Source organism: Manacus vitellinus, unplaced genomic scaffold, assembly GCF_001715985.3.
Source record: "Manacus vitellinus isolate BGI_N305 unplaced genomic scaffold, ASM171598v3 scaffold_1_pilon, whole genome shotgun sequence".
Taxonomy (NCBI): Eukaryota; Metazoa; Chordata; class Aves; order Passeriformes; family Pipridae; genus Manacus; species Manacus vitellinus.
The window spans coordinates 38,681,199-38,707,359 of record NW_021939396.1 but is presented as its reverse complement, the minus strand read 5'-3'; the positions used below and the strand labels follow the sequence as shown (position 1 = coordinate 38,707,359).

At 34.5% G+C, this 26,161-nt stretch overlaps 1 protein-coding gene across 1 annotated transcript in view; it reads left to right on the top strand.

Annotated features, from left to right (window-relative positions):
• Positions 1–26,161, top strand: part of LOC115307413 (lipoxygenase homology domain-containing protein 1) — a 117,993-nt gene that overhangs the window by 76,635 nt on the left and 15,197 nt on the right. The window contains exons 25-33 of the mRNA XM_029959374.1: positions 2,308–2,459; positions 5,210–5,288; positions 6,855–6,986; positions 7,467–7,648; positions 8,665–8,751; positions 11,042–11,174; positions 12,496–12,635; positions 17,457–17,709; positions 23,452–23,693. Of these exons, the coding sequence (XP_029815234.1) occupies positions 2,308–2,459; positions 5,210–5,288; positions 6,855–6,986; positions 7,467–7,648; positions 8,665–8,751; positions 11,042–11,174; positions 12,496–12,635; positions 17,457–17,709; positions 23,452–23,693 (1,400 nt within the window). The remainder of the gene's footprint in view (positions 1–2,307; positions 2,460–5,209; positions 5,289–6,854; positions 6,987–7,466; positions 7,649–8,664; positions 8,752–11,041; positions 11,175–12,495; positions 12,636–17,456; positions 17,710–23,451; positions 23,694–26,161) is intronic.

Here is a 26,161-nt window from a genome sequence, read left to right as displayed (position 1 = left end):
TAGATATTAATTTTACACCCTTTAATACGCTTAATCCAGTTATGTGATCTCTTCATTTTAGATGTATAAAGAAATAGCTATATAAGATGTCACAATATTTGAATTCAGGCCTTTTGATTATAACGCTCAATATGAATAGCACCAACTTGTGAAAAGAGCTGTAAGAAAAGCTTAAAAATAAATATCCTCAGAACATTTTTTTTCTCCCTGTTTTCCTATCACCTACGCAGGAAAAAAAATGACAGCTTTAGCTTCTGGGTGCAGGGAATCATTCTCAAACCTACTAGAAATTTCTTATAATTATATCTTTTTAAAGAATGTGCACTTTGGTTAAATTTGGCCATTTCTAACTTGGAATAAATTTGATTGAAGAAGCAAAATGTCCTGAAAATATCAGATGTTTCTAGGATGTATACTTAGATATTCATGTATCCTATGAGGTGCTTTACACTGAAATATGTGTTTCAGACTTAAATAATGCGTATTTAGTGCTCTCTGGCTTGTACCGTCAATTGTGAAACTGAAAGTGCTTCTTACTTTCTCCTTGGTTTCATGTCTGTCTAAAGCATCACTCTCCTTCTTTGCACACATGACTCTTCTGGGAAAGCAGCTGTTGTAGAGCCAGCCAGGTTCCAGGTAGGAACAAGTGGTGGAGTGAGGCTGGAAGACTTTGTGCTGCATGTAAATGTCACACAGTCTAGATGTTGTCTATGCTTTACTGCTCCAGTGATGAAGGTTGTGGGAGTTTGGGCTGATAGTGGTAGTCAAAGATAGCTCTACTTGTAAAATGTTGGATTTTAAGGCTGCTCAGTCCTTAAAAAAAATCTGTCTTGGTGCTTGTTCAGGAGGTAATATAAGCATTCTTGAATACATTCTTGGTACATATGCATTGCTCATTACCCATGTACTGAATGTGACTTTGCATTTTACAGTGGATAAAAATGTTTTCCTCCTTATTAAAAATACTAGAAAGGTGTGTTTTACAAACCTGTGTTGCTGCAAGATAATAGCTTTTTTTCTTAGGCTGAAGAAATGATGCTTGTGTTTGGAAGCAGATGAACATTTAGACCATCTGACTCCTAACTTCTAGTGTCTATCTCTAGAATATATGAGAACTTATTATAGGTGTTTTCTATGGCACCTGCCTTTCCCTGCTGACTGCATAAGGACCTTATTCCTAATATAGCCACCAAAGTTAGATTCCTAAATGGACAGCACCAGCTCATTACACAAATGAGCATAAATGAACACGCTATACAAATGAGATTTATTATAACTTGAATAAGAACACACAACACCAGATGAAAAAAAAAAAAAGCAACCCCCAAAAACCCCTTCTTGTTTTTTCCTGGATTCCTTCTTGTTAAAACGATGCAAATAACAATAAATATTGAGATTGTGACCTGTTTCTGTGTTTTCTTGTTCCTTGTTTCCATGAAAAACTCCGAAGGTAAAAGAGGTCATTTAAAAAGCGACATAGGAGTTTTCCATGAAGTTTCTTTAGTATTAATGCAATCTTGTCTCATCTGCATCACTTCCCTATGTATTGTGTTAGAAAAAGGCAAGGAAGCAGAAGCTTCCTATAGGGGTCATAGGTGTCTCTTCTAATCGCTATACTATGACCACAGATGAGAAAATCAGGAATGCTTTCCCTTAAACTCAAAGTTCACTTAGCGACCTGGATTTATGTGTTATTGTGCAGTAAATGGAAGGTTCTTTGGAGTCTGATACAAAATATGGGGAGGCTTTTATATTTATGTGCTAAAGCTGATATTGAAAGCATTTTTATGTCATCATTTCTGTTTCACATTAATGGATTTTAATTTAAGATTATTGTGATAGTCTGACTAGTGATAAATAGAAATAAAGACAGGGAAGGAAGTTACAAAGAAAAATCAGTAAATAGTCTTAGAAAGAAGAACTCAGATTTCCAAAGAGGATGTAAACAAGACATTTTTCTAAAAAAGGAATTTTTTACCTTGGGGGAAAGAGACAGTACACAGGAGATCCTGTGCCTCAAATAGCATCCAGGGGTGCTGATTTTCTGGGAGTGGTATCAGAGCAGAACCAATCTGTATTCTGCAGATTGCCATACAGGGAGATATACAGGGGGAATATGTTTGGGTTATGTGTGTTACCAGGACTGAAGAAACCTGTACTCCTTGTTTGGTGGTACAGTATGGGATTTGGATAAAATTTGCAATGCTTTCTACTGGGAATTGTTACATAATGCAGATTCTGGGCAAGAAGAGAATGAATATTTTCTCCTACTGACTTTTTGAGTTTTTATGTCTATTTTTATTGAAGTTGTGGAATACACAATCCATTTGCACACGGGAGACTTGAAGAAAGCAGATACCACTGGTGAGGTTTATCTTTGTATACAAGGAGAAAAAAGTTACTCCGGGAAACGATGGCTTAACTCGAAAAAGAGCCTGATCACTTTGGCAAGAGGGCAGGTAAAACAATGAGGGAAAATGTAACCGAATCTGTGAGTGTCTTTTTGTTAAAACTTATGTATACGGAAAGCCTTTCATGGGCAGAGTATCAAAAATACTTAGGTTTTATATTCCATATAGACATAACTTTCTCTTGTAACTTAGAGGTGATTGTTTCTATAGATGACATTGTTTTAAAGCATCTTCAGCATTGTGCAACAGTAAAACAGTTCAATTGATGAAGTAATAATGAGTTGGACTAAAGGTTCTCTGAGAGTTCTGTTTTAATATTTCAGACTTTTAAGTCCAGGAAGGCATCACTGCTTTGTTAAAACATGCCTGATTGGTAGAACTGATGCCATTTGTTAGGATATCTTGCATTTGTAACCACTCAATCTAAACTAGTCCATGACCTTTTCTTGTTAACTTTCCTGAACACTGTCAGTATTTCAAGTAGAGTCTTATCATTTCATGTTTCCAATTGATCTACTCACCTATTGCTTTCAACATGGTAAACATATTGCTGCTTTTTGAGATTAAATGGCTTTTCCTAGAAGAGTAATTCCTGGAGTGATTATCGGCATAAGAAAAAAGTAACTAAAATTTCAGATCAAAAGGAAATATCTATTTCATATCAAAAGGAAATGTCTAGTTGATACTTTTCGAGACCCTACTGTTTGTTTTGAATTTAAGCTTGGAAAATTTTTTTGTTTTAAAGAATTCATAAAATCATTGTGAAGTTCATAGGAATCTTCTTTTGGGGAGGGTAGGAGAGAGTATTTCACTGTTGCCAGCCAGTCTAGAGTAGTGTCTTTTCTGGTGCATAAATCTGGAGAAAACTGCTTGCAATATGCTTCATTTATTCTTTATACATGCCTCTGTTTATTTTATCTACTTTTCTTACTATTTTGAAAGATTCTGGAAGATACAGTATTGTTGTATGAAAACAAAACCAAACCTTAGTCATTATACCCTCTGTATTCCTGTATTTTCTTTCTCCGTTCTGGAAGAGAATATGTGTGCCCAATGTCATGTTCATCAAGAACTGATCAAACTGGTAGCTCAGACTTCACAAGAAAAATCTGAAATTAATGATGACAGAATAGTAGGGCTCATCTTGCTTTTAATGGAGGAAATTTTATAGATTACTCTTTTTGGTGATATAGATAATAGTCCTTTATAATATGTCCTAAGGATAGTACCTTAGAGAAATCTAAACAAGACTGCTACAATGGATAAGGTATGAGTATAGACTGAAAGAAAGACTGATTCCTGTTTCTTTTAGAAAACTAAACTATCCTGACCTTTTTAAAAAATTCTGCATTTGTAAGAATGTGTTACATTTTTGCCAAGAATAAAATTTGTAGAGAAAAGTATGTGAACAATAGTTCTTGACAATAGTTCTTGACTTCTGTGAATACTCAGTTTTGTGGAAGTGCAACTTATCTGCAAATTCACATAGATTTTTCTGTATAATCCAGATTCTGTGTCAGTTTTTGAACGGGCTTGTTCAAGAGGCTAAATCCTTCCTCTGAAACTTTAAAGGGTTTTTCTATATCCTGGGCCATAGCACCTTAGTCTTTTTCTTATAGAAAAGATTTCAAGTAACAACTGTTTGGGTTCATTCTGTCACAGTTTTCTTTACTCCAATTTTCCCTCAAATGACTAATGCTACATTCTTAGTAATTGCTCTTTTTTCCTAGATGATTCTTGTCATCAATATGATTCTCACAGATAGTGTGAATTTTGGGGCCTATACAACTATGGGAACAATACAAGGGTTTTACTGTTTGTTTTCAAACTAGTCCCCATTGTTGTATTCAACTTGCATTTTTAACGCAACCTTTCCAAGGCAACTTCTGTCTACAGCAGAATAGCTCATAAAGTCACACAAAATAAAAGTCTTAGCTACGGAGATTTAATTTCACAACTGGTTTGCCAAAAGAGTAGATGAATCCATTAATGAATAATGTTTCCAAACCTCACTTCTCCAGGCCCAGTTCAAAAGATTCAACAAAAAACACTAAGTAATATGTGTTCCCAGTGTCAGTGTGCATGCTTATGTGAGCTTTCCCATTGATTATTAAGATGACTGCACAAGGAAGTAGATTAACATGTTTATACAAGAAGGTGAATACACTATAAAGATTTACAGTAGGGAAAAAAGGAAAGTTTCCATGAAGTCTATTTATCATTCAAACCTGTTGTATGCAGAAAATTTGACCTTTTACAGAGATGATTTCAATGAGGAATCCTTACCCTAACAGCACAGTGGTTGAAACCTTCACAGATACCATTCACTTAATTCTCATTTACTTGCCTAATTCCTAATTCCTACTAAATTAACTACTAAATTTTAGTGAAGATGAAATTGCGTCAGATTTTCAGAATTATTAGACACCTATTCATCAGTTTTATTGCAAGTTAGGTTCTGGATCAAAGTAACTTTCAACATACTAGTACTTGATCTGATTCAGTTATTTCAGTCCATGAAGGTACTAGAAAAAAGTGTTTCCAAAATTGCTTCCTATCAAATAAGGCAGCATTCTGAAATGCACAATTCATAGTATTAACTGGATCAGAAAAGATCAGTTATAGCATGTAATATTTAATTATGAGCTCAAAGGCAATGAAACAGCATAAACGAGATAAATTTTATTCTGTTGAGATACAAATCAGTGACCAGACACAAGGCTAAACTGATAAATATTCAAGAGCAGATACATATTGAGTTTTACTAAAATATAATTTTCATTATTTTCATATTGCAGGTGGATATTTTCAAAATCAAATCAGTATACCTTGGCAAATTGAATCAAGTTCTGGTTGGATTTAAAAGTCTAAAAAAAGGTCAGCAATTTTTCCAGTTAATGTAAGGTAATGATAATGTAAATTGTTAGATTTAGGAGATTCTAGAACTTCAGAAATGTCTTAAATTTAGTATTAAAAATCAGAAGTGTTTTTTTTTCTAAAAAAAGTTCTAAAAAATATGAAATTGCACTCCATTTTCTACTGTTCATTATTTCTGTGGATTATACATGTCAAGTATCCAGATCCAGATTGGTTTTACTAAAATGTGCAAAGGCATCCTAGGAAATGTTGTGAAAATGCAAAATGGTAAAATTATATGTGAAACTCTTCTCCATAGTTACTATGTTTTAAGAATTACAGTCAACAAAGTGGGTTTTTTTTCCAGGAAGCAATATGACACCATACTTTTGCAGCTTTTGTAATTTTTGTCTTCCTCTCCATTTTTACATTGTGGATAATTTAAAAAAAAAAAAATTAATTTCAAGTCTAAATACTTCTAGATATAGATAAGAAGATAAAATTGCTTCATTAGATTGGTAAGTGGAAGAGGGAAGAAAGGTTCTTCTGGTCTCATAGCTTTTTTTCTTCTAATCCATGCAAAATATATATTTTTTTTTAAGGGATACTGCATATGTGAGGTTGAGTGGCAGATAAAAGACTGCATTTTTGCAGCATTTTTTCTCGTTCTCCTTCCAACTCCATGGCAGCTGTTGGAGATAAAGAAAATAGCTTATTTCTTAAAAATGAATAGCAACAGCAAGGAGCATCATGAATTGGTATTTTATTCAATCCTTTGGCTACAGTTTAGGCCCATTGTTTTTAAAGGTAACAGAACAGAGATTCTACAGATATTCTAGTTGTGTAGATAATGTTGATAATGGAGACAAGATTCCTCCAGAGTATGATAAAATGAATCTCTAGTTCTTTCATATTTTTAAAAAAACCCAAGATTATAAACTGACTCTGTGTGTTAGACTCAGACAAACTGATTGGGAGACTATTTCCCATGTATTTCCTAGATGGTAACATTAAAACTTTCATTCACTTCACCAAGACTTGGAGTGTAACCAAATTTACTCAGAGATACGACTCTTCAAATGCTTTGTTTCCAAAGAATCAACACAATGGTCTCAATCAAGATAAAACTTTAAGCTGAAGTTTGTGCCTTATTAGTGCCTCACCAGAAAGAAAGTTGTGTGTTGAGTGAATTTTTTGATGTCTAATGTCATAGAAATCCTGATCCTTTTTCCTTTAGGATACTGATAATATAATTTCCTATGGGGGACTTCTTGTATCTAAAAATCTCAGACAGAAGCCTTTCCATACTTTGAGATGGTAATAGAAACAAATCTACCCCTACATTTAATTTCACAAGATCTGTAAAAATGTAAAGACTTCTTCACTTTGTTGAATATTTTGGAGCATAGTGGAACAGACAGAAATATATATACACACTGCCAACATATATTTTCAGAAGTCTTATTTCCTTAAGAAGTTCATCAAAAAACCACACTTTGCTGATTTGCCAAAGATAGAAACTGTGTACACAGAATATTTTGTTCTTAAAAGGTATAAATGAATAATGTCCCATTTATTTTCCATCAGATGAGTGGTTCCTGGAAAAAATTGTTATAAAAGAAGATTTCTACCCTTTTTCTGTGCATGTTTTTGTTCACAATGACTGGATAAATAAGCACTCCAAGAAAGATTTTGTAGAAGTGGCAATTCCACTCAAAGGTAATGCTAACAGAAGTGTCCTTTATTTGCATGAATCACTCCTGTGTGGCAGAGCAGAACACAATGGGTACAAGGCTACTTCACACTGTAGGCAGAACTGAACATTGGAACCCCAATGGTGAGGGATGTGGGCCTGGACCAAGGTGAATCGTGCCTTCTGTAAACAAGAAGGAAGAAATTATGTCTGGGATTTAGAATATGGAAATGGCTATATTGAAAGAATCTCCTCTGGAAGTACATTTCCTGTCCTTGGAGTGATACAAAGAAAATAGGCGTGGCTCCTATGTGAGTGTGACATGGATTTATGCAGCAGCTGGCCCGATTTTCTACCACTCCGCATGAATAATGAGGTTTTTGCCTCTTTGTTGCCTAACTTGCCTGTGCTTTAGCACTACCAGGCAATATAATCTTGTATCTTTTGGTTTATGCTGCCTTATAACTTAGACACAGGTTCTAAACATACTTTTTTTTTCATTGCAGAAACATCTGTGACGTCTCTTCTTGTGAAAAATTTTGATATGAAAAGCAGAGGACGATGGCAAACATGGGTGCACTGTACACAAGTACCAGAAGATGTTCCTGACATTCAAGTTGTTGCATTTGGAAGAAAAGGGAAATCCCCTGCACAGAAAGTTCAAAATCTGAGTGATAATCCTTTTTTGGTTGGTTTCTTTTTTATTTCAGAGAAGTCTTACCAAATAGTTCCAGTAAAATAAGAGTTGCAACCAATACGTGTGAAGTTGTGTGGAATGATTTTTTTGTCAGTGTTAATGTTTATACCTCCATGTCTTATATAAAAAGTGCTTGGAGAACTTATCACTTGTGGGCTAATACATATTTCTTATTAAATCTCTCTTTAGCAAACACCAAATTTGATGTGAGAAAACTCTTTAACTTTGAATTAAGACTAGTAGGCCTTAAAAGTAAGGCAATCAATGATGAAGCTGTTCCACACTTCCTTTACATTCTGCTTCTCAAACCTCAATTAATCTGTTTTCACTACTTAGAAGCTGTGTCTTTTTAAAATGAGCTTATGCCTGGGCAAATGTCAAATCTGTAGTTTGCATACAAAGTTAATGGCAGCTTCTGCACACCCACACACCTGGGTCACCCCTTTCAAAAGGTTTTTATTCTTAAACATGAGGAAATAAACCTCATTACCCATCTTTTGCGGAATATAAACATCACTTGCTTAACTGATGCAAAAGGAAAAGATACAAGCAGCAGCATATGATAGGACTTACGGATACCAGCCATCCTTTCTTTTGAGCACTAGAATAGCTGAGAATAGAACCAATACCCAAGGATAAGAATCATCATGAGTTCAAAATTTCATTTCAAATTTGAGAATAAAGATATGATGGAGAGGTTGTAAATAAGAAAACCAGGAGAAAAGGATAGTAATATGAATTTGGCTTGAAAATACAGAATCGATCATGCATTTTCTTGCTTTTGATGTGTTGGTCTAGGCTCTGCAGCCAATTCTCTCAGTTAAAAATAAACATAAATTATGATACAAAGATAAGTCCAAATTAACTTGCTATCTTAATAGGACTTCCTCACTCCAATATTAATATAATTGACTAGTGTTTTTACCTATTGTATTTATCTTTTTACCTGGGTTTAAGAGTAATGCAAACTATTACATACAATGTTTAGTTTATTTTTTTCCTAACAGTTGACTGTTGGTGATATTGGAGATATAACAAAACTTTCCTTTATATTGTCCGGTCCGTCCCTGAGAAGAGGAATTAAACTTCATAAGGTATTCCAAATACACTACATATACACTTGCAATATTCTTCAACATACCAACAAATAACTTTTGTTGAAAGACAGATGGTCTTTCGTGTGATGCTTTGCATCACACTAGCAAAGCCAGTCATTTTTTGTCTCTGTTACCTGGTATCAACAGATGACTGCCTACAACTTCCAGATGTCTTTGTGGGTAGATCTACCTTGTTTGCACCTGCTGAAGTGCACATAGCTATAGCGGTTCACTGATGTGCAGGTCCATCCTTGATTTCTTCTTAAGTGAAAAAAGTAATATCCAAAGTTTCAGAAGTTTCTCAGAAACATGGATTACAGATGAAACTGCAAAGGCTGAAAAGGAGACAAAATCTCTGTGTTCTTTTTGCCAGTCTCTGTTTTCCCTATTTTGGTTTTTCTAGAGGTATTATAAAAACTAAGAGTTTTTCCTGTTATCTCCTAGAGTCTTCTGAACATTTCTGCAAAAAATTATATAACCTTATGTATGTATTTTCTGTAAATTTTGAAGATTTATGTACTATAGAATGAGTAGCTTTTTCTTGCGTAAAAATATTTTCTGTCCCTTTCCAAAATGAAATTCAAAACTATATTTCACTTTTGTATAGAATATAGAAACACTATATGATTTGGAGACAAAGTTCACACTTAAATGTAATCTTACAACTAACACGAATTTGTCAGGTACCTTTCATTTTAAGGCCAAAGTCTGCATAAATTTACACACCTCATTTTTATGAATCCAGTTTCAGCAGGTAACCCTTAGTGCAATTTTAATACACATATGAGTTTGTGATATGTAATTGATATTTAATTAGGGTTGTACAGGGAGAATATTTTTGTATTAGAAGAATTTCTACATTTAGTGTAAGAAAATTCAGTTTTTGCAAGTATAAAATATGAGTGAACAATGGGCTGCATTTTTAGTGGAATTTGATGCTATCTAAATAAAAACATCTCTTATTTGATTAATTAATGGTTTAATTCTGGAAATGGTCATGGAGAATTGTTTATTTTCATCTTGAAGCCCTGTGACTGATCTTGTGAAGCACTGGACACAATGCATAAGCAATAATGAAAATGATCAGTCATTACATTTCTAGAAACTCGAGGGCAAGACAGTCTGACAAAATTTTTGAGTGGAGCTGTCAGATTCCCAATAATTTAAATTATATCATTCAATTATATAAATATTTATACATTTCAAAGCTTGCAATTGAAATCCATGTGAGGAAGTCTGTACTCAGGATTTCCAAACTGGTATGTGTATTCTGTACAATGAGCTCAAAGTTTTGCTTTTGTCGCTGGTGTCAGTACTGGCAAGAAGTCACCTCACTAATTTTGGGAATCCCTGCCTAAGTATTTCAATTACTGTCAATTACTTACTGTCTTGATGAAATTAAGTTTTTGTTTCATTTTGTTTTGTTTTAAATGTCTTGGATTTCTATTTCTATACATAGAGATTTTAAAGGCTGAAGAAACCATTCCTGTAAACTTGCAGTCATTAGCTATGTATTAAAGTTCAATACTGCATGTAATAATTACCAGAAATGTTTCTTCATAGGCTTGATAGATTTTCATTCTGTATTTTATAACCTGACGTAGGATAGAGTTTATGATCTGAGTTGTCCTCCTTTTAATCTAATTTCCACATTGACCATTTAGTAGCTAGGATATGAAGGCTTCTAAGACTATGCATCCTCAGTTGGTTTGGAGGTTCCAAGTTCACAAAATTGGTGCCTAATTTGTTCAGTCTCCAATGAATATTTAAAACCAAGTGGAATGAAGCTTGCACCTCCTACTGAAATTCATTCTTCAGATAACACATTTCCACAGGGAGCCCTGAAGGCCACTGGACACCTAATTTCTTCCAACTTTGAAAATCCTAACTGAGATGTAGCAAGCCACATTTAAATAAATAAAAAGTAGCAAAGCAACTGTTTTTGCAAAATGAACGCATGCTATTAAGATTGATGTAACTGTATTCATTCATTTGACATTCTAAATTGCCAACACATACAGGTCAATTTAATCTGTATCCTTCATTGGCTCTCTACAAATGGGTCTTATGCTTGTGTCAATATGCAATGAAGAATACACCTATAAACATCAGGCTGCAGAATTAGCAGCTTGCAGCAGCTGCTGTAACTCTTATACCAAATCCAGTAGCTTTTATGAAACGTGTGCAGGAGTTAGAAATAGGAAGAAATGTAAGTTTCTATTGGGATAGAAATAAAAAAATTAAGCAATTCAGATAAATGAATTTCCTACTCTGATTCTGTCTGCAGCTTCGACTAAAAGACCTGGATACTAAACAAGAGTTGGGCTTCCATACTGAAGCCCCATATCTATTTGGAGAAGATGGATCTGAGACTGTGACAGAGCTAGCAGCAGTCAGGCCAGACAAGCCACCACTCAAGGGTATACTGCTTAAATAAAAAGTAAATACATGAGCAAATGCATGCACATACACAAAATTGTAAACTGCCTAATGGGATGAACGCAATGGACAGATTGCAAAGCATTTTATATACGTTAAAAAACCAATCAAAATCATTTTTGAAGATTCATTCAATAAACCGGCATAAACCCTGTTGAGGTCTATATAGGCATGTAGTCAAAGCACTTTTTTGTTTTAAAACAACTGACATATTGTTTTCACTAGACAAAGTACCAATTCGAAAGTCTGAAAAATGTACAAAGCTGAATTAGTATATTTCTGTTGCAATTTTGAGAAAATGACTGATTTACACTTGGTGAGGGACCGAATCACAGATTAAAAAAAAGGTAGATGACAAGTCATAATGGCATGTATCACAAAGAGAAAATACAATCTTTTTTGAGGTTTTCTTCAAGGCCCATTCCTGCCCCAGAAGCCCTGTTACATTTCATCATTGTGTTTAAAATATGATAACATGTTCCTGTGTTCTGATTACATTTTATAAAATATTTAGAAAAGAGTTCTCATTTATTATACTCTATGAACAGAAGACTTGGTTAAAATATTTAAAACTTTTTGCATCTAATATCTAACCAAAGGCTAGACTGCAAATGGAAATATATCTAAAGAATCTGTTATAACATTTAATTCTTCACAGAACCCATAAAAAGTCCTCTGTCATGCTGCCTCAAGGAATATGTACTGTATAACTCATCAGGCAAAAGTCATGGCAAGCTATCCTTTGTGGTGAAGAATAATAATAACAGTGCATATTTGTATAAATAGCTGAGCCATTTCTCCTGGACATATTAAACTGATATTGGCCATAATTCTCAAAATGTGAGATCAAAACATAATTCAGCTGATCCAGAACAGAAAGTGGATTTCATCTTTTATGTCTGTGTTTTTTTTCTTGGTAAAATGTTAAAGTTGATAAATCCTAACTCAATTTAATAACTTGAATTCCCACAAGAACTCTAGGTTTTTTACAATGCCTGATAGAATCAGTGTGATTCTTTCAGGTGATTTCAGTGACCACTGGATAAGTCTAGAATTAGGACATCTTCTTCTGTCATGCAAGCATGGATTGCTGCATTGATTCATAAAGGACATTTCAGCTCTGATGCTGTGCTGTGTGCTGTGAGGTAGCTAGCAATCTATATGAAACTCAGAAAATTGATGTCAATTCCTTGGTCTTGAAATTGATCTTGTACCTAAAATAAATTGGTTTATAACGTTTGATAATTATGTTGCTAATAGTCTGATTTGGTAATGTCTTTTATCACTGTTTTTTCATGGCAGAAGTCCTTTACTCGATCAGTGTTCATACGGGAACACTGCCCGCATCAGGGACTGATGCAAATGTATTTATTACAGTATTTGGAGAGCAGGGAGATTCCTGTAAAAGGCGACTAAGGCACTCGAATTTTGAGAGAGGACAGGTTAGTACTAAGTTATTTTCCTTACATGTTTTTTATGTTATTTTTTTCCAATACCATATTTCTTTTTAATTATGAAATACAAGCATTTATGTTACACTCTGGTAACCTGTCGAAAGAATGTGTTGCTTACTAAGTAACCTGAATTGACATTACAGTTTAAGAATAGTTTCATTACCAAGAAATTTAAAATCCAAAAACTATCAGTAACAGTTCTTAGAATCTGGAACTGAATCCAGTGATATATAAAATTCTGTGGCTTAGTTTTCAGCTCTTCGTGAAGATGATATAGAAATATCAGGGCTATTTCCTGTGACTGCTCCTTAAAAATACATTTTTTTTCAAAAGATCTGTTCAGACAGAGTTGAAAGAAAGATTTTAAATGTGTTAGCTACTATATGTTAATTAATCCATTTATATATAGAATTGCAAACAGATAAAGATGCTTTTAAACATACTTTGTCTTGTCAAGATATATCCTAGGAGAGATTTTCTGGTCAACCTTTGCTAATTACCATAGTAATGATTGGATCTATACAACATGTTCACACATACCCTGGACTCAGATCAGGTATGACTAGATAGAATTTCAAGAGACCTTTCAAATGATCAATTTATCCTGTACAACAAAGCAGGATCCTCTATATTTCATACCACTTCATATGCTCTCTCATGGTTGAAATGCCATAATTTTCATAGGCAACATGTTCCACTGTTTTGGAATGTTGTTCCACTGCCTTGCCCTTAACAATTCTTCCTTCACTTCCTTTATAATGTCAAAATATATTATTGAACTTAGAAACTTAGAAACCAGACATGTCATCTTTGTGTTCCAGAGTAGTTGATATTTTTTTTCCATGAATTTGTATAAACCCTTTTTCTCTTTGCTTCTCTCCTTCTTTTATAGACCTCCCTCTTCTGCTCAACTGTCTTATTGCTGCATTGTGCCTAGTGTAGAAGTATGTTTCTTTAATCATCCTACTTAGACATTCCTACTTGTTTTTCTGACTCCAATAATACATTTACAATCTCCTTAAAAGTTTACCATCACTTTCTCTGCTTCTCTTTTTTTTTTCTGTGTCTAATTTCTATTAGCTTAGCTCTAGGTAGCATCTTCAGACATTTGTTCTAAGTGGACTCCGTGATATAATGTATAAAGCACACCTAGGTAGAACACCTATATTCATTTCTAAGCTCAGTCACTGGTTTACCTGGTGATCTGAATGTATGATTTTACTTTCCTTGTATTCCTTATTTCTCACTGTAAAATGAAGATCGTCAATAGTTTAGGCAAGAATGAAAAGAGGGAAACATATATATATTTCAAGGAAGTTTAATTCCACTTTCATTTACTACTGAGGAAATTAAATATATCTTTTAAAAATATGCTTAATCTCTTTTCATAGCAATAACCTACTGCTAGATTCATAGCAGTATTTAGCATCCTGGTGTCTAGTGAAATTACTCTGCATTGGGAGATATTTAATAATTTGCCCATGGTCTTCCCCCCCAAAATATTTAGGCATGTTTTTCTTTTCCTTTTCTTATAGTCTCTTGAAACCTTTTTTTTTTTTTTAAAGATGTTATTTTTGCAGAATCCTGTTCTCCTAGTCCAAAAAAAATAGGAAAAGGTTTGTGATATTGATTTTCTGGATTATATAATTAAAAATATAGGATAATCCTTGGCATTTTTGAGGGCAAATGTCTAGAGGCAATAAGAAGAGTTAATAAAAGACATAAAGACATATAGCTGGTGACATAATCTGGAAAAGAGATCTAAAAAGAAATAATTTACTCGGCACTTTCAAGGTGGTCGTTAATACAGAGTCAGTGGCACAGCTGTTTGTGTTAAAGAAATCAGAGCCACTGCATTGAGTTAAGCAGCAGAGTGCTGTATCTTCACAAAGAGATCCGTTGTTTTAGGGGAGCAGTTTTTGTGCTGTAGACAATGAAAGTGCTCTTCAGCTTAGGTATTTTATGTATTCGTGCTCTTCATTGTGCGATAGGTTCTTGGGAAAGAGTTGAGCAGCGAGATGGCAAAATGTTCTGATGATACTAAGCTAATAAATATGAAAGTTGGTGGCAGAGATTGAAGAAGAACCTCATGCAGAGTGAATGTGTAATAAAATGGTAGATTAAATCATTGTAACTGAATGAAAAGCAGTGGCCGTGAGTGGAAAACCCCTTAAATTTTCATGCAAAATGATGGGCTGTGAAATAGGAAAGTGACCTTACCATTAGGGTAGCTTTGTGACTATGTCAGCCCAGTGCCCAGTAGAAGCAAAACAAAAGGAAAATAGAACAGATAAAATTTTTAGAAATTATTACAAAAAGGAAAAACCCAGCCACTTCAAGGCAGAAAAGACAGTCATGCCTCCAAGTAAGTTCTCTGGTGCAGATGCATAATAGATGCTGTGTTTTGTTCTGATTCACTTGTCTTAAAAAAGTGCAAGAAGAATGTCAAGTGATATGAAATATCTTCCATACAAGGAACAATGAAGCAAACAAGTACTGTTTGGCCTGGAAAAGAGCTGATGAGAGGAAGGATGAGGGGGATAAGAAATATAAAATGGCATAGAGAAAATGAGCATTTCTATTTTCTCATGAAATACCAGGGCTCAAGAGCATTCAATGACACTTGCAGGTGGTAGACTCAAAACAAAAGGACGTGGCTTTTTACACAGTGTGTAATTAATACATTTTACTTTCTGGCACAAGATGTTGCAGATGATAAAATCCATATTGGTGCAAAAAGCCGTTGCACATTGTCATGGAAGACAACTTTCCACCGAGGGCTGTTAAGTGCAAAGACGCTATCTCTGGCTCAGGCAATCTCTGAATCACAAATTGCTAAAGCCTGAGAGACTTTATATTCAAGAAGCATCTCTATATATTTGCCCTGTTTTTCAACTCTTCCTAAGAAATCTGTTAGTGGTAGCTGTTGACAACACTGTATTGGATTAGATGGATCTGCAATCTAAAATACTACTGCTGGTCTTACGTTCTTTATACATAGAAGTACATCAATAAAAAAGTTGGAATGAGGTTTTAGTGAGAGTATCTAAGAATAGAAGGTGAAAGGAAGGAATGTAAAGGGCAAGCTGTCTTGAAAGACAAGATTATGTCAGCAATATGCCTGGAAAATATGGAATGGACAGGCAAAGAAAACAGTTAAGGAAACTTGAGACATCAAAAAAAAAGGATCTTTCTTGACTGATAAAGGACAGGAATATAAGGAAAAGCTAAGAGGGCAGAAAATTGCAACACAGTGTAAGAAAAAAGTGTGAAGTGGGTTTGCGAAACAGTTTAAATGAAATCATTTTGACTTTCATTAATTATACTTCCAGTAATGTGTTCAATGTAATGTCTTTATACTGAAGGAAAAAAAAGAAATGCAATGACATCAACCAAAAGTACATTCTTGCTAATGCTGAGGGAGTAGGCAATTTAATATATTATTATGAGAATTCATTGATAACAATGGGCAATTATGACCACTGTTGTCTAATGAATGTTAATTATTATCACAAAGAACGAAACTAATGATAGGTCCCTTTCTCGGACAGAGTTAGCTGTGAAGGAACATGAATATTAGCAATACAGGCTATTTCCTCTAAGTCAAGGGTCATGTAGACTGACAAGAAAATTATATTTGGCTTGGAACTACAAAGAATAAAATTAGAAAGCAATGAGTGCACCCAAAAAGTTGTTTGCAAGATGTTCCTCACAGATAGATCTTATTTTGGTCTACATATACATTACATGCAGGAGTATAACTTGCCATGGTAACTGTTTGATGAGATTGTAGATATAACAAGGTAAGAATGCTGGAAGTCCTAAGACTGTGATAGGAATAATAACTCCGATGTTTTCTTTTTCTGATCACATTGTAGAGAATAGTCTGACACAGGCAGTAGAATGGACCAGATGACATAATTCTTTCTAAAAATCATCTCTTCCTTTGTTGCTTTCTGGTCCTCATGCTTTTTCCTGCCTGGTGGCAAACTGGTTGGCAACAAATAAAAATTATAGCGTCTGTTTCTACTATCCATCTGGGTTTTTTTAATGTCACCCACACACATGCCCATGTATCTACCCACCCACTCATATTATCTCTCACACAGAACACATTCATTCTCTCACTCACACAATTTATTCATCCCAACATGCACTAGTGCAGTTGCCATTTAGCTTTTGTTTACTGGTAGCCGCAGCAATATTTAAACAGATGTCTATTTACATCTGAAGAGCACATCAATTCTTGCCTGTATGCGTGCACAGCCTTAGTTATAGTTTCTACTGTCAGTATCTTCCTTTGTTTGCACAGTCATCAACAGTGTCAGTATTGCTGTTCAGAGTTGAATAATACGACGTTTCCCATTTGAAAAATAGGATGTCTTAGAATGTAAAATACTTTGAAATATTTAAAAATAAAATGCGTTATCTAAATCAAGATTTAATTTACCAGGTCTCTTCTGATACTTGAAGCACTTGCTTTGTTTCAGTTATGAGGAAGTGGTTGAACTTCCATTTTCATGAGATTTCTGTAAGTTTTTTCCACCCAAAAATGTTGGATGTTTTTCATAATAAAGCCTGCAGTGATCATGAAAAATTAAAAATGTACATATTCAAACATCCACATAGTTTCCGAACAAGGTCTCCAAATATGAATGTCAGCCTATAATGCCTTCCCTTACTCTCAGAAAGGAAAAAATACTTCAGCATTGAAACGAGTCTGCCTTTTCAAACACAATCTTCTCAAAGATGGAAGATAAAATATATGGTTTAATCAGTTTGCCATTCTTTTTACCTCTACTTTCTCAGGTTTGTATTTCTGAAATGAGAGCAGTAGACCTTGGACAGTTAAGCAAAGTCCTTGTTGAGCACCATAATGTGGGTTATGGAGCCGGATGGTACCTGGACCAAATTGTCATCCATGAATCAGGCAAGACTGACAACCAATATGTATTTCTTTGCCAACAATGGTTAGACAGTGGAGTTGGTGATGCACAGATGAAAAGAACATTGAAACTTCTTGGAAAAGTTGGGAATGGAATGTTGACAGGAAAGATTTATGGTAAGGTCCAAAATCCTCAAAACTCCTTTCAACTTTTGTTTTAATTGTAGTTTATAATATATTTTGGTTATTCTTGAGACTAAAACCAAACTACAGAAACAATATAGTTTGAATGTGAATTGCATCTCTCACACAAATTGTCTCTCTAAACACTTTCCTGAGCTGGTAAATACAATTACAATATTCAGGGAAGAAAGACACAGAAGGGAGATATTAAGTGGTGGAGGCAATGAAGGAACTATGTTTTCAGTTGAAGCTAGAAAAAAAGCTGAAGCAGAAAGAGGTAGGTTGTTCCATATGGCAGTCAATGCAGAGCAGAAGGCTCCTGCAAGTGATGAAATCAGAAGAAGAGATACAAAAATGCTTTTAGCAGAATGAGATTTTTCCGTATGTTCTTATATTTGCAGAAAGCATTTGCTTTTATTTGCAGTTTTCTCTTTTACTTATATCAGTGGCACAAGTTCTTGCAAACAGCTAGTTGACCTGAACTCAATATCCTATTCTAATTGTTTATTTAAAAAGCTATGAAAATTCAGAAACAAATTAGACGGTGAAAACATGATAAGTCTTTTATGCTTTGCCAGAGTATAGGATTTCTTAGCACTCTCACATGTCTTTTTTGAAGAGGTGTAAAATGTTGGTTTGAGTCCATTTATGAAGTCTGAATCAGAACTGGTAGACCAAGCTATGTAAAGTTTAATCTGAAGGTGTGAATTTGCATTCTGTATCAGCCATTTTTTAAACTGATCTTTATTAATTTCTGTACTCCTGGATATTTCTTTTTATGTTCAGAGAGTTTTATATTACACATAGTTGCAGACAAAATTAGTTCACATATAGCCACCTGTAGTTAGTCCACTAGTGAATATCTCATATCAGCTAAGGAAACAGAAAAATAATGTCACTGAGACAACAGAACAGGATACCATGGAAATATAGGCATAGGATAAGCAGTTAGAGTAGTGTCAACTACAGAATAAGAAATAGCTGTATTGCACCACTGTAAGTACTCTAGGTCCCTAATAAGTAGATCCCACAGGTGTCCTACATAATCCACAGAGCAAGGCAGGCGTCTTCTGAGGCTAATTCAGAGCAGAAGCCCAAGGTTGGTCAAAGTCTGCTACATCTTTCTTCACTGATAATGTGAAAAGTGAGAGAAATCTTGCATCCTTGTTTATGCACCTTGATTAGTGTCTGAATGTAATTGTTATCTTAAATGTAAAACCATTTTCTTTCCTTGGTTTCCCACATACACATACTCCTCAATAATCTAAGTGCAGACTTGCTAATAATTTCAAGTCTGTGGTTATCAATACTCAGATCTGTATCTATTGAAAATCATTTCTGATCTGGGTGTATAAAACTCCAGAAATAATATGATAAGTAAGCAGAGAGCCTCTGAGAAATGGAGAAAAAAAAGGCTGATCAGCAAAGAATGACCTTAGGGATCAGAAAATTATTAAATTCCAAATTGAGTAAGATTTTATAAAAGAATTAAAAGAAATAATAAAAGTTCTTCAACCATTTACTTAAGAAAAGAACCTAGAAAGATGTGTAAATATACAGGAACAATAGAGTTCACACTGAAGATGATGTAGGTAAAATCTCTAAAGAAATAGAGTACTTTATCTCTCTTTTCATTAGGGAACTGTAATGTTGACCAGAGGATCAAAAATATAACTACTAATGGGAATGAGGTTATTGACAATCACCAAATCTGAAATGCAAAGAGAACTTCCAGTTTCATGTAGTCAGTGACAACCAGAACAGTCATTAATCCAGAATACTAAAGGAATTGGGAAACGAAGTAGCAGGACTAATAGCAAGGATTTAAAACAATTTGATGAAGACAAAAGGTATGACTTGACAATAATAAAGGTAATACCTCCCTCTAAAACATGGAAAGCATAATGTAGGTGAATATAGAATTAGTAATTGTTCACATGAAAAGCTTTATAACACACTTTGAAGAAAAGAATAGTAAAGATAATAGATGCAAATAGGAAATGAGAAAGAATGAACCATGACTTTACTAAAGATAGGATGTAAAACAAGATGATACTCCAGAAATATTGTGCAGTAAGACAAATGTAATAACATCTAATCTGTCTAAATTTCAATACTTAATTTTATTTGCTTTATGGGAAATTATTAGGTAATCATAAGAAAGTGAAAAGTAGTAGTAAAGGAAGAATTGTAAAGGCCTGGAGAAGAGACAATGAATATGCTAATGAAATCTGTTGGTGCTACAAAGCTGCTATCAGTACTATCAGGAGATGAAGAGGTTGTGTGATAAACTGAGAACTGGAGGAAAACAATGGTACTGAATTCTGTGGCAAAAAGCTTGTATACAATTAGGTGTAAACCCAACTAGATATTTGAGCTCTTAATTCTGATACACATTCCTAATTTCCATTGTGGTGTGCATGTTTTTTTTTCTGTTATTGTTGTTGTTGGGTTTTTTTGAATGAGGAAATAAGTAGTACCTTGTAGTCTAAAAACTGTATTTGACCTGTGTCATCATGTTTTGTAATGATTTCTGCTACACACGTTCCTCAGCAGGAGGACTACAAGAAATATCTGGGCTTGTTATACGATCACAGGATAATTTTTGAGGGAGTAATATGATGCAGCAATGGGGTTACTCTCACCCGGTAACATATGGAGGCATTATCAGTTCAAATCTAAGTGATTTACTACCTCTAGAGAGAAACCATGATATTTCACCAGGAATGCTATGTGCAATTGTGGCCATCTGTGTCCAGAAGGACTGGTTCAAGCTGGAATAGCTCTAAAGAGGTTATGATAACTGAGAATATGGCAATTCTTTGTTGTGAAAGAGTCTTGAAAAAACTTGACAGATTCAGAGTGACAAATTAAATGCTCAAAATGGACACAGTCATGATTTATAAAATTAATGGTGGTTTATACATCAAGGAGGGAGAAGTGTTATTTAAGCTAGCAAAGTTGTCATAAAAATAGATGGGTTTCAGCAGTCTATTAATGCCATTCTGAGAGAATTAAGAGATTTCTGAGAAAGAAACAAAGAAAGAATAAATTTTTAGCATAGAACTCTTTGTGTTGGGTTGAGCCTGGCTGGATGCCACATGCCTATCTAGGCCGCTCATCATTCCCTTCCTCAGCTGGACAGGACAGAAAAAACACAACAAAATACTTGTGGGTTAAGATAAGACAGACTCAGGAATTACTGTCACAGGCCAAACAGACTTGACTTGGGGAAATTAGCTGAATTTATTACCAGTCAAATAAGAGTAGGATAATGAGAACCAAAACCAGATCTAAAAACACCTTACCCTTCTCCTTCCTGGGCTAAACTTCACTCCTAGTTTTCTCCATCTTCTCCTATCCAGCTTTTCAGGGGGACAGGAAATGGGGTTTGCGGTCAGTTCATCACATGTTGTCTCTGTCTCTCCTTCCTCTTCAGGAGGAGGACTCCACACTCTTCCCCTGCTCCAGCATGGGGTCTCTCCCACAGGAGACAGTTCTCCACAAAATTCTCCAAAGTGAGTCCTTCCAACAGGCTGCAGTTCTGCATAAACTGATCCAGCATGGGTTCCTTCCTCAGGGTGCAGTCCTTCAGGAGCAAATCTGCTCCAGTGTGGACTCCTCTCTCCAAGGGGTGATAAGGTTTCCATGAGGTCATGTCCTCCTTCAGACATCCACCATCTGCTCCATCTTGGGGTCCTCCATGGGCTCCAGGTGGATCTCTGCTCCACTGTGGACATCCATGGGCCATAAGAGGACAGCTGCTTCATCATGGTCTTCACCATGGACTTCAGGGGAATCTCTGCTCCAGTGCCTGGAGAACCTTCTCACCCTCCTTCTACACTGACCTGGGGATCTTAAGAGTTGTTTCTCTTGCATTTTCTCACTCTTTCCTTTTCCAGTGGCAACTGTGCAGGTCTTTTTTCCCTCCTTTCTTAAAGACCTTATCCCAGAGGTGCTATCACTTTTGCTGATGCGCTCAGTGGCTTCTCACAAAAACCACCCCTGAAATTCCCCTACTATCAAAACCTTGCCATGCAAACCCAATATATTGTTTTATACTTAGTTAAAGAGAAGGAAGGAAACTGCTTTTAAACTGGATCTTGACAAATTTATCAGAGATTATACAATTTAGTTTAGGTGTTACAGCAGCGTATGGCACTGTATGACAACAGGCATAATCCTTCCATTCACCCTTCCTGGGCAGCTATACACTGATAGTTTAAAAGCTTAATATTTCTGTACTAAAGGGCTACAGTATCTTAGATTATGTCACAGGGGATATGATAAATTTTCATTTGACTTCTTTTTTTTCATGGATATCATTGGTTTCATTTACATTTAGTGTTCATAGATGTGAAAATGGTAGGTATTTAATATTATTCATCAAGTCATAACACTGAAGTTATTTTAGATGATTTCACAGATGGTGAGTACTAAATTTTTACCTTCACCAAGTCCTGGATTTATGGCACAGATTCTCACCTGATCTAAAGTAATAAAACTTTACTAAACATAGTTATATTAGGAGACGATGACTTTTCTGTTATGATTAGGAAGTGAAGTTTGGAAGTTTATGGTTTCCGTTATTCAAGTAACCTGTTTTACAAAATAGCTACTTGAAATTATCAAATCCATACTTTGTCTTGCTTTGCATAAACAGAGCTAATGAAAATATTCTACTCATTTCTGCCACAACCCAGGTGACCAAAGACTCGGATTTTCATAATTTTTTAAAATTGAAACCGTGATTTTGGTAGCCCTGAATTTTCCATATATTCTATTTACAAATATCTATTGAAAATATTAAAGCTAGCTAAAGCAGTGAGATTTTTTTGATGGGTACAAGTTTCTGATCTTCAAAACTGTCTTAATGATTAAAGGTTTAACTAAATATCTGTTCCATTTAGAGTTGCAGAAATTACTTAGGAACCTACCCGGTATCAGTGTGGAGTCCTTGTGAGTCTTCCGGGGACTGTCAATTCATCTATAATGCTTAAGAGACTAAATGCTTCAGATAACACCTAGTGAAAATACTAGTAGAGTGTTTCCCGTGTCTGTAAAGTAGACAAATCTATGGGCTCTTATACAGGACTATTTTTAAACTCTCAGCAAACATCAGTTCTTAACAGAAGAAAAAGACAAAGTTTTGTACTTTGCTGTCATGATAATTGTGGTGATCTGTGATAAAAACATCACATTTCGAGCTTTGAACCAGTTTACCTAATCACATTTGTTGTGTTTATTATAGTATAGATGGAACAAATTTTAACATGTTCATTTAAGTAAATCCTCAAAAAGTTAAAATGAAAAAATACTGACCAGTAGTATCTAGTAAAATATATGGTGCTTTTGAATGGTGATCAGTATGGAAAAATATTTAAATATTTAAAATCATAAGAGGAAACATTTACAAAGGGGAAAAAAAAATCAACAGATTGGCATGGCTCTTCATAAGTCTTGAATATGGAACTGGCTGTCTTATCCATACACTTCTCTTGGACTGGCCCATCTCTAAAGGGTCAGGTACTGCTGTGGAAGGGCTGCTGTCCAAATTTGCTTCTCACTAAATCAGTGACAGTAAGTGTACCTGTTACATACCAATATTTGAGCTCAGTACAAAACTGGGAATCTGTTGCTAGTCATTCACTAACTTAGCCTGTTACAAATTGCTGTATTTTTTTTTGATATTTAGCAAACCTATTAATTTTCTTTTCTGCTGTTTTATTTCAACAGGGACTTGGGATGTCCTTGTTACAACTAGCGATATTTCTTCTAATTGCGTGAACCCTAAAATGTCTCTAACTGTATGTGGTGAAAAAGGAAACTGTACTTCAGTGATATTCCCCAAAGGATCCCTTAAAAAAGAACAGATTTATGAGACTTCTATTGAACTAAGTAAGAAATTTAATACTATATTCAAAGTTCGCTTAGAAATTGAAGAAGCTGGAGAAGGAGAAACTTGGCATTGCCGTGAGGTAAAAACTAAAATCTAAAGCAATTACTTATTGTGCCTCTATTTTTTTAATTTTATTTCCATATTCTATAGTTATGGCTTCCAGTTTTCAGTTTTCTCTGAAATTACATAATTTTTAATTTACAAAACTTACACCATTTGTAAAGTGGTAACTTCAGAGATTGCTTAAAACACTTTCTAGGATAGTGATGAATAACAAAAATCTTGTAAACTTGGATGGATTTCTGGAGGGCATGTATACAGATGTGCCATCATCTGTAGTATATCCAGTAGTGTCTTTTCAGAACTGTACCCACTGGCATCCATTGCAATATTTACATAACTCCAAATTGGCTGTTACATGTTGTAGACTCAGTGATCCAAGGCAAATAATTAAGTTAGACACTAGGAATGCATTTTGATGAAAGTATCTGCCTTTTAAGTTGGCATGTGAATAAAAGAAGTGAATAGCAAAAGTGACAATCTTTATTCTGATGTCCAAGATGCTGAAGCTAAAATCTGACATCACACTGAAATTGCTGTAGCACTTCACAATACAAAAAAAAAAAAAAAATCTTTATCTTGTTATACTGGCACAATAAAAAGAATTCTAAAGGAAAGGGTCATCTTCTTTCAAATTGCAGAAACACTTTTGTCCATTCATGTTTTTGGTTTGTTCTCATTAAAAGCTGGAGAAAAAGTAATTTTCCTGTCCAATATATGATATTAGTGAGCTGAGCCCTCTGACATTTAAATGGTAGGCAGGTTGTTAATTTCATCTTCCTAGCCAGATGAAATAGTCATCCAACAAATATATCAAAATTAAGACTGCTTCTGGAGTATTTTAGGAGACAGTGGATCACAGTAAAAATTTCAGAACAGAAACTTGGCAGTTGAAAACAGTGACATCTATTCGTCTGCTTTAGTTCATTAGCTCAGGACAATGATTCAAAGCTTAGTTAGAAAAAAATCAGCATCATTTATGTAAGTAAGGAAAATATGCATATTTACCCTAGATAGAAGTAAAAGGCAGAGAAAGAAATTATAAATTTCCCTTCTTTGGGATACATGTAAATTATTTGGGTTTTAGGAAAACATCTCTTATTCCATGGTTTCTATAGCAAGACTGCTTGAATCCTTTTACTAGGATTCAACTAGGTTGGTATAGAAGATTGCAGATAATATCTATTATAAAAGACAGGTTACCAGTCTATTTACACTGCTGGTTAGGATCAGTGTGGTCGTTTCTATGCTATTTTATTTTGATTTTACAATATTGCACCTCCAGAGAGTCTGAGATTTCCCTCTATCAAAAGTAATGGAAGGAGTAGTTGGTTGAATTCCATGTATAGATTTAGGATTCATTCTTATAACCATAACTACAAACTAATTATCTTGATGTTTTTGAGGAAATTGAAAACAGTATAAAATAATGTCCAGAAGGAAATTAATGCTTTATTTCTGCATCATGTAATAGCTAACAGTTTTATTCTTCCTTCTTTAAGTTCTTGAAAAAATAAAGCACAGTAAATGAAATCTGAGTTTCAATGAAGTGTTCAGGAACGTAGTTATTATTGTGAAAGGGAAATTGTGCCAACATTATACTTCAAAGTACATTTTAAAAAAAATCTTTTCAATGTGTCTGTCATAATGAAAAATAATAAGAGTCTTTTGAAGACAAAATATTGCTACCGTCTCCCAATGACAATACCTAACCAAAGATGGTTTTGCTTACTGGGTTAAAGGTTTGGACATTTTAGTGAGTTAGGTCGTGAAGAATTGTATGAGTGAACTATCTGTGCCCTTTTCAAAGCAGGTTTACTTTGTGCAACTTTTCTTTCAAATATGTTGTCTGGTTGATCTTTAAATAGCTTAAAAAATGGAACTTCATATTTTTGTGTAGCTGGTAGTACCATAGTGTAAGTTATCTCCTTATTAAAATATGTTTTCTTATAGTAGGAATAAGCTGCTTAGCTCAGGAACAACATGTGTCTAAACGTTAGTTTATACACAGAATTTCACAGAGAATAAGAATACTTAGTATGATACTCTATATATTCATATGATACATATATGCTGATATATACATATGCCCTAAAGCATTCCTAATTTCTGTTTTTCAGTTTTTTCCCAGAAACACTTCTTTTTCTCTCTCCTCTTAGAATTAGAAAACATTCTGCACTGAAAAATATTGTGGCATATTGACATTTCTCACAAGCTGAAATGTGCTCACTTCTTTTTCTTCCATATGCTGGATGAATAAGATACATGAAGGAACCATTTTTGAACAATTCTAAATATTTTGTTCCTTAATGTAGTCTCTACAGCAATAATGTTGACAACATTTTGATTATCTTTAATTGGGAAAGGTATCTATTCCTTCTCATTCAACAGGTTGCTTTCAAAAACATTTTAGAAAGGATTATTTCCTTTTATTTTTTAAATATTGAGATGATGTGTCATAGCTGTTTAATAGTTTGCCTTTTGCTA